The 9,940-nt window shown below is 42.1% G+C and overlaps 1 protein-coding gene across 1 annotated transcript; it reads left to right on the forward strand.

Moving 5' to 3' along the window:
- The first annotated feature begins 8,556 nt into the window (after positions 1-8,556).
- Positions 8,557-9,630, forward strand: phlda2 (pleckstrin homology-like domain, family A, member 2). Its single transcript, XM_063481212.1, has 2 exons — positions 8,557-9,145; positions 9,292-9,630. The coding sequence occupies exon 1, from the start codon at positions 8,689-8,691 to the stop codon at positions 9,103-9,105; it is 417 nt and encodes a 138-aa protein (XP_063337282.1). The 5' UTR covers positions 8,557-8,688; the 3' UTR covers positions 9,106-9,145; positions 9,292-9,630.
- Positions 9,631-9,940: the final 310 nt, after the last annotated feature.

Consider the following 9,940-nt stretch of genomic DNA (forward strand, 5'->3'; position numbering starts at 1 on the left):
TTCGTTGTCCTTTGTGTGTTTGTGTTTTGTGTTGGTTTGGCCAGGAACACAGGTAACCCACTTTTTTATTTTGTATTGGAATTAAGAGGATCAGGTGCTGATAATCAAATGCACTTTGAGTTATAAGCAAGTGTTTGGGGGTTTGCTCATGTGGAAGATTGTGATGTGTTACAATCAGGAGGAGGAAAGAAAATTTGCAAACAATTTGGAAAGTTCACGGTGCAAAAGATTGTTCACATGTGGAAAGCATTCAAGACTTGCCCTTTTTTTTTTTTTTTTTTTTTTTTCTTTTTTTTTTTTGCATGAGTGAACATCCCAGTAGATTAACTGCAAGGTCAAATCATGCAGTGCTCAGAGAAAGTTCAAAAACCTCAACAGCTACATCTCAGACTCTACAGGCCTTTACGGGCATATTATAATACAGTCAGAAAAATACTGAGCAAGTATGGCTTGCTAGGAAGAATTACCATGAGAAATCTCTCTACAGCATGACACCCTTCTCAAGTTATTGTACAAACAATACACAGTGCTACCTTTGGGGAAAGCTAAATGTCATATCAACATGCTGTTGGTGGGGTGATGGTTTGGGTTTGTTTTAGAGCCACAGGATCTGAACACCTCTCAGTCGTGTCGAGCATGAACTCCTTTTAGAGTCCAAGGTGAAGCCATCTGTTTGACAGTTAAAGCTGGGCTTAATCCCATATCGGCAAATCTACAACTGAGTAGCTTGAAAAGCAAAGAATCAACGTGTTGCGGTGGCCCAAAGTCCAGAACTCAACTGAAATGCTGTGCATGAATAAATCCCCACAAATCTAAATTAACTGAAACAATATAAAGAAGAGTGATGCAAAATTCCTTCATAATAATGTGACCGACACATCCTAAATTTGACATGCAGCACACAGGTTCCTCATGACATATTAAAAATGTCCCTGGAGAGCAAAGCACTTTGTCTCCTGCTACTGAAGCTGCTCTGTTGTACGTCCAACCCGGTGTTACTGTGGAGTGATTTATGTGCTCTGGTATTTTTTCTCAGGTGAATGCGCATGCTGTTAAAAACACATCAGGTGATGATTTGCAAATGATTGACTAAAGCTCTGAGCAGCGCATGCAGTTGCAGTCTCTACATGAGCAAATCAGCTGAGCCTTTTGTCCATCACAAACACCATAGTGACAATGTTAGAGCAGTTTGGTATCCAGGCTGCAGGAATTTTGGTTTCAGTCTGTCCAACCTCAAGAAAGGCAACCATTTGGTTTGGAATTCTGTCTTGCAGATAGAGAAAGCACGCACACTCCTTTGAGAAATCCTTGTGATGCATTGTGGGTGATAATGGCTGAGGACTCTGAAGTTTCTGGAGGAGAATATCAACACGGTGCTGACATGGGTGCTTTCTTATCCTGTCAACTCATCCAACAACACTTACAGCTATGCATGTTTATGCCTCTCTTCATGGGGGCATAAAAGTGACAACGTGAGATGACAAAAAGGTGCTAAAATAAATGCATGAAGGGAATAAGATGTGAATTCAGATCTCTCCATCCTTCAAAGCAGACAAACCACAGACTGAAGTCTCTACTGTAACTTTGGGGATTTTGCTCTCAAGACCTGTGAACAAGACATTATTCATACTGAGACTGCTGCGTGGGGGTTTGAGGATCGCCTCACTGTAACAAGGAGTCCATTTGTTTCTACATTTTCATGAACTAGGCCAGGGAGGTGGAACTCCACAGTGGAGTCATGATGGCTGCAGATTTTATTGTTACTTAACAATAAAAAGTAACTTTTGAATCTAAAAATGGTAGCCAAGGTAAATGTAGCTTTTCGAGCTACAGTGAAGGTTTATCAGCTTACTGCAGCTTTGCTGTTTATTGTTTAATCACATATTCATACAGCACATTGATAGGTGGACTGAGAGGATGGTTAGCTTCTTAACAGCAAACAAATACAGAGAAATCCTTTTAGAGAGCTCTGAGGGAGATGGATAGTTGCGCATGTTAGCAGCCGTAGAGCAAAAAGGAGAGGGGTGGAACAAAGAGGAGCATTCAGATTATTCTGACACCTCCTGCCGTCGTGTCCTCATCATCTAGCTGAACGGAAAAGGGTGCAGTCTTCTTCCAGTCTGACTCTGAGCTGCAGCTGCACCTAACGTCCCACTCTTGGCCTCAAGGTGGTACTGGCAGCGTTCCTACGTGTACGTGAGCACACATACAAGTGTGCCTGAACAAGGTTGTCTCTGTGGAGTGTTCTGTGTCGTCCTCTCTTATTCGGAAGTGATGTGAGCCAGCCTGAGTTTCAGAGAGAGAGAGTGAAACAAGGGATTAGAAAGGCGCTTTATGCTGGTGGTGCTGGGTTGGTGTTAAAAAATGAATGAGCTGAACTGGAGCCTTGATAAAAGAGCCCATTTCCTCTTAGATCTGATGTTATTGGTGGTGTTGCACACTCTCAGTACAGACAAAGATATAATCAGAGACATTTTAATCCTATCTTTGAAACTCTCATTAACTTTTTGTCCTTGCTACTGGATGAACGTGGATGGTCACCACTTTTTTAGTGGTAGTGGTAAATAGTGACTATTAGGTTGCTAAGCTAACATTGTGACGTTATACCTTTTTTGACATTCAATCTTCAATCATGGAAATCACCTTACGAGTTTACACAGTAACCCTCCAACTTCAAATACACCCAGTGTCACAAAACCAGCTTTTCAATGGATAACTTATGAATTTGGCAGCAAAAAAGCTCAATCATCAGTGAGAGAGCTGAGTTATAAAGATAGCGGATATTCAATCTTGTCATCAAGGCCCACGATCAGAAAATGCAGTCAGTGCAAGAAAAATGTAAAGTTTAAAACGCAACTACAGGTCATACAATCACAGCTAGAACAGAAGAGGAGTTGCCAAAAACACAAAAATGAGTGGCAGTCAAAAAAAAAAAAATCCAAAAGTTTACAGAGGTTAAGACAAAGCAATAACATCAAGTAGAGGTTGCAATCAAACACGAGGCATCAAGGAATAAATCCATGTGGGTTATCACAAGTAGAGGGAGAAAGAAAGAAAGAAAAGACAAAATTTAAGGCAGAAACTTAAGGGGCAATAATGTGTGCAAACCAAATCAAGGATTTGGAAATGAGTCAACACAAAACATGCAAAGTGCCAACCGACAACACCTGCAATCCAGGCCTGCCACACACACTGCACAGAGGACTCATGGGAAACTGTTCAGGCAGGCCATCATTTAAAGGGAAGAGAGAGGGGCACACTCTCCTCCCAGAGCAAGACTAAACATGGCTGTGACTAACACATCACCCTAGGCTTCACAATGCTGCTTTGTGTTTGAGTGTCATATGTGGGCGTCAGGTGATGGAACTGGGGTGTGTGTGTGTGTGTGTGTGGGGGGGGGGTTGACAGCTGTTGGCCAAAATACAACCATTTTTCTCTCTTTTTGTTTGTTTTATTTTGGAGTTAACCCAGCATGTCTGGTACCTGACTGGCATATCTCTCTCATTGTGGGAGGAAGAGCAGAATGGCAGCGTGGGGAGAAGCTCTAATAGAAAAAAGACCCGGCAAGGACACAAACCCAAGTTGTCCACAAAGTAAGACCACACAGAATAAAACAAAGAAGCATCAGATAGAATGGAGAGGAAAAAATAATGTCAAGAACCAAATTTAATGCAGCTGATTATCAGAAAGCTCTGCACAATCTCTCACATTAAAGGCATAATTACATTTATCTGTGTGTGCTTAAGTTAGATTACAAACAATGGCCATTATAACCAAGCTAATCTGCTTTGCTTTTATTGCATTATCACATTTTTACTTGGTATGTCTGGGAAAGAAAGCCTCACGCCCAGTTACAGCGCAGCAACAGGGCTGCGCTCCTCTGTGGGGATTTGTGAATGGGTCGTGAAATGAATGGCAAGCTAGGTGTGGCGCTTGTAACCTGAATCACGCTCCTTAACTTCCGTGCACGGATAAAACCGTCAGTCAGACGTGGGAAACATGAACAGGTATCAAGTTACATAAGGAATGCAGCCATTGTTAATTTAAATGTATGTAAAATTTGTATCCTGCCCCATGCTCACTTTTGTTTTGGTTTGAACGTTAACGTCTGTGACTGGCTTTTTGTTGCAATAAAAACTTCTGCACTGAATGATAATATGGTATGAGTTAGTTCCAGGTAAAATGGAATTTCCTCACTCGTTCATTATCTTCTCATCCTTTCTCATGCTTTTACACAGATTATGTTACACTGTAGCACTTCCTTGAAAAACAAGATCAAATTGTTTCGAAAGAAAAGAAGTCTTAAAACAAACCAAAGTCATGTGTCAAATTTAGCACTAGGCCAGAAACCCAAAAGTTATAAATGTTTAACTCTCAAGTCTGGTTCACATATCCGGCTCCTACCACAGATTCGATTCTAGGTTTATCATATAAACTGCAGTGAAGCTGTGCAGGCTTTGAGTGAATGCTAGACTCCTGCCACAGAGAAGGATTGCAGACCTGCATACCTGTCATTCTTCATGGAGTAAAATTGGCAAGAATAAAGTGCTGAACTCTTCAAGTGACTCCTAAGATTGCATCTCATAACACTTATCCATTCATGAGATGTGCATAAAGGAAATGTGGTTATCCTACGCTGCATTGTTCACGCCAGTTTATCTTGTAATATGTGAGCAGGAAATTTAGTGCAACGTGTTTTGCTCCCTGTTGGCATTTATGAATGGGATGAATCTGATGAATCTTACATTTGCTGGAGTAAAAAGACCAAATAAATTCCATTTATATAGTCTCAACTCATAACAAATGTCATCTTATTTAAAGGCGCTATAACAGAAAGGAGTCTCTTGCTGTAATAATAAAAGTGGAGGAAAGTACTGGAGACTCTTTGCCATGACCCTGTCCAGTTCATAAAGAGAGCGTAATGTGTACGAACAGCAGCCATGTCTGTTTTTATTGTTCTCCTCGTGCAACATTGTGTTTGGCTGCACGCTGTCCTCATCAACCATTTGTTCTTTTTCCCACGCTGCTGAATGCCAGCATAGCCATGCACACACACAGAGGGCTTATCAGAACAATGCCTCAAATAGCTCTGGAGTGTCATCACAAGGGCATGTCACCAAGGAGCAGAAGAGGATGATTATGTGTACATCTATGTGTGTGTGTGTGTGTGTGTGTGTGTGCGAGCGGCAGGCCAAAGCATCAGCGTGTCACAGTATGCAGCTGTTACCTGTGGGCTCTGCTGTACTTGTAAGCAGCCATCCATACTGGTTCCCACTGTTAGGCTGACTATGTATAGTTCCCTGTCCGTTGGAGGTTTTCACAAGCTAGCACACAAATGCAATGCATGAACACTTGTTTACCTTTACCAATGCACAGATATATGCAAAAAAAAAATTAAAAAAGGACTTTGTAAGCTACCATTTTCTGTTAACAGACAAGTGCAAAGAAAGAACATGTCCATCAGATAAACACCCAACTGGACCAAGCACAGGTTGTCAGACAACAGATCAAACACTTTGTACATCTTCTCTAAATATGTGTTCTTAGTGTTAATAACTGCTAATAGCACCAATAATTGATGCCTCATACATTTAGCTTCAGCTCTTGGAAATTCAGATCAAAACTTAGCGAAGTTTTTTGGTTTCCATGGCTGATTTATAACAAAGTGAACTGACAGACTCACGTGATTTAATGAAATACAGACATAAAAAATGCATGTTTAAAAAAATTATTATAATTAATGATATATTAATTTAAATTGTTGCATCAATAATCTTCTTGTTTCCAGTGGTCATAACTCAGTTATTCCATCTCTAATTAAAGTTCAACAATAGGGAACACAACCTGCTGTTAATGGAGATTTCTAACATGTGCTGATTTATTTTCAGTCCAAATCAGTTGCAGCAGGGTTCAGTTAGTCTGTCTGTATTTCTTTTTTTTTTTCATTGTGTTGTGACTCACATTAAACTCAGTAGCTTCATGTCTTGACATGACTACCAAACTCTGGGTCTTTCTGGTCCTTCCACCTGCTGTCTTGTCACACCCATGCGCCTGTGGCTACAAGGCTGCATGACACTGAAGCAAACAAGGTTAAAAGATCAATAAACCTGAAGCTCTTTTAACCTTCTTGCCCACATTATGTGACAAAAACCCTCCTCCCTTGTTGTAGTTTTCTCATTATCTGACTTCCTCCCCATATTTCTCTGGGGGATTTGTTTTGTCTTTGCGGAGACAGCGAGAACCGGAGTGCACTGATTTGAACCTGAGGTTGTCACAACACACCTGCAAAGATCCGTCACAAATGTCAGTTCCCTCGAGAAATACTTGTACTTTCCCACAATCTTGAGAAACAAGGAACACAGTGTCACATTTGAGTTTTGCTGGGGCTCGAACATTGCAGTCGCAGTATGTGGCTTGTTAATTTTGAATGTATTCACTCTTCTCCGCAGTGTGTAATTGTGTGGAGAGTTTATTGCAGGGATACCAAACCCACTTTTTGTGATGAAAACACTGTGTAGTGCTTAAGTATGGTCATGTCTGCTTCCATCCTAGTTTAGGGCTTTAGTTTAGAGTTTAGTTTAGAGCTTTAAAAACTCTACAATAATGCTGCTGAGCATAATTTATTATACCCCAACCCTGCTGTAAAATAAACAGTCATCCTTACACACACAGACTGACACAACACACTCATCCACAAACCATCACCCAAACCCCTGGCCCACCTTAGGCAAGCAAACTCTTCCAAAGTAAGCTGCTCCGCAGCTCCCTGAGTCACTGCCTGGGCACGCCTGTGAGTCTCCACCACTTTACTTCATCAAACAAAAAGCCCACATATATGTATGTTTCAGAGACATAAAGCAAAGGCCTGGAAACAAAGGAAGAGGAAAAGAAGTGAAGAGGCGTTGGTGAACCTTTTCACTAAACAGAAGCTGGCTAACTCGGTACACGTGTAGTTTTGTTTTCTTTGAGGTCAGAGGATTAAACTGACCACCACATCCTCACATCCTCACGCAGGAATTGTAAAACACACTGGATGTTGATCTGTTTGAAATTTCTTGCCGTAGTTACATCTTTGGTGCTGTCAGATCTGAATGATCGTGGTGACGTTGATGTGTGAGGCCTTTTTATTTTGGTAGGCTTGTAAATCGTGGCCACACAAAGCATTTTTATGTCCATATGGTCCCCCGACTATTTACTGCACAACGCTAGAGACCCAGTGATGAGGGGTGATGACACATGACATTTTTTATCTTTAGGGGAGATGTTTCCACAATGTCTTTGAGGGGAGACAGATAGAGAAGTCAACACAGAAGAGCCTGAAGTGGGTGCTATAAGCGTCTCTTCAGTTATGCACACACGCACACACAGAAATGAATGAACTGAGGTCAGTGTTGTGTTGGTGTGGCTGAAGCCCCAGGGGGACAGGACAGGCTGCGTGGAACAGTCGATGACATCTGCCTCCTTACCATCTCCTCCTGCTGAGTCACACAGGCTCCAAGGGTTCAGGGATACGTATCCAGTGTCTGCTAATATCCGTTTGACATGAAGAAACAGCACGGAGTCAATCATGTGACTGGTCGGTTGGTCAAGAAGCACAACTTGGGAGTGGCAGGAGATATGGTGATAGCAGAGCCGACACACCTTAGCAACGTTATCAAATTCCATCAGTCATGCGGTATAGCTTTCATTTTTAGTAACCAGCACCCCAAGATGAAACTATCAAAACCATGAATCACCTCCCAAAGCAGGCCCTAACTAGAGAATGTCTATTTTTAAATTCAAATACAGTGTGCAGTTAGTTTTATGAGCTAATAAAAAAAATTACACACACACACACACACACACACACACACACACACACATATATATATATGTCAATCAACAGTAAGCCAACAGTCTGTGGGCTAACTCACCAACATTTGATTCTAACTTGTGAGACAGTTTAACTTAACCACCTCACACTGAATTGCTGTTTCTACATTTAAAGACCACACTTTTTGTTTGATCCTAGAATGTTTTCACTGGTGTCGCTCCTGAGGTAAAAATGCTTTCTTTTTGTTTTGACATTCAGAGACAGGAATAGCAAAGTTTACATGAAACACTACTGAGCTGAAGCACGTTTAGTCTAAGTATTACTTTTTGAAAAGGATCACCAGAGAGCAGGGTGGCGCAGAACCTACTTGGCACAGTTTAGGGTCATAAAGAGGAAAAGGGCTGATTTTTAAATCTTAACAGAGAACTTAACTTCCTCTGAAATTACAGCTGATATTAGAGGTCAGACTTATGGCCCAGAGTCACTCTGTGTGCACATCTGGTAATATAAGACTGAATCACGCGGTGCAGACTGGGCAAATACTTAGACTAATCTCCGCAGTAGGATGTGGATTACTAATTAACGTGTTGCCAGTGTAATTAGGTTCAAGTTAGGACTTCCTCTTTACCCCCCCCGCATCCGCCCACACACAGCCTTGAATTACTCCAGCGGCAACTGTTGATGCATTCTCCAACCATCTGACGTCAAGAGGGAAGGGCTGAGGCCAGAGCGTGATATAAATGCCCTCTGGTAGCTTGGTTCATTCACAACCACACTCTGGATTACCAAAGCATCTGTAGAGAAGATCCTTCCACAAGCGGCTTGGACGACCCAGTAGGAAAGCAGAGGGTTCACAAACGTGCCAAACATAAACGATGAAAATGTCAGCGGCAGAGATCTGCCAGGTTCTCAAGGAGGGAGAGCTGGAGAAGAGGAGCGACAACCTACTCCAGTTTTGGAAGAGGAAGACGTGCGTCCTGACCACGGACAGTCTCAACATTTACCCCGACACGCAGAAGCGCTCCAAGGGCAAGGAGCTCAAACTGCAGTCCATCAAGAAAGTAGACTGCGTGGAGCGCACCGGCAAGTTCGTCTATTTCACCATCGTGACCACAGACAATAAAGAGATCGATTTCCGGTGCTCCGGAGAGGAGAACTGCTGGAACGCAGTGATCACCATGGCCCTGATTGATTACCAGAACAGAAAAGCCATCCAGGACTTTAAAACGAGACAGGACAACGAGAGTGCGTCGCCGGGACAGCAGGAAAGACGCATGGCGAGAGCGCCCTGAGCCGCCATGGGAACGCCGGCAGTGAACTACTCCTAATATGGTGAGAGACACATTATGAAACATGGCTGCCACAATATATGAATAAAAATATGAGTCATATATGCTAAAAATAAAATCGGCCGCGGTACTAATCAGCAAAAATATTTTTTAAGTTTAAACTAACGGCATGTTTTTAATCCCCCACAGTGCCATTGTGGACCATACAGAAATAATATGAGGACCAAAAGGAAGACGAGGTCATCCGGTCCAGAGATGAAGGATTGTTCGGGATTAAGTTCTCGGAGAAACGGGGCAACTGATCTAAAGCGTCACTTTTACAGACCCCACCACACAGGACTGAACTCACGAACTGTCAAAACTATTTCATGTTTGCTCTCCGGGAAGAAACGACTCCTAAAACCACGATGTTAATTTATTTGTTTCCAGAATATGGTGTTACTGGCAAACTGTTCATGTCATTTAAATTATTTCAGTGTGTGTCATGTGTGTATTTATTTGAATAAATATCAGTTTCTTTTTGACATACTTCTACGATCTCATCTGTTTGTTTTTTCTGTCGTTTTATCAATGACATTTATTTTTGTCACTTGTCTTTAAAATCCATCAGTCCATTGGTATTTCATTACAAAATTGTGGAGTCAGTTACAGTATATTTGGAACTCGGGCGCACTTTTCACCGGAAACATTTCTGAGTAAATACCAGACATGCAGCCGTAAAAAGGGAGTGGAGGACAGGAAAGTCCCTTTCCTCTTTGCTGGCAGGTGGAATGTGACGCTTTATTGCTGGGCAGGGTTACAGGATTGAGTCATAACCGATAAGCAGGGCTGCACGGGA

Source organism: Pelmatolapia mariae, linkage group LG7 (assembly GCF_036321145.2).
Source record: "Pelmatolapia mariae isolate MD_Pm_ZW linkage group LG7, Pm_UMD_F_2, whole genome shotgun sequence".
NCBI lineage: Eukaryota > Metazoa > Chordata > Actinopteri > Cichliformes > Cichlidae > Pelmatolapia > Pelmatolapia mariae.

Bases quoted from the DNA above. Each gene is read 5' to 3' on its own strand.
- phlda2 (XM_063481212.1), top strand. From the start codon at position 8,689: ATGAAAATGTCAGCGGCAGAGATCTGCCAGGTTCTCAAGGAGGGAGAG.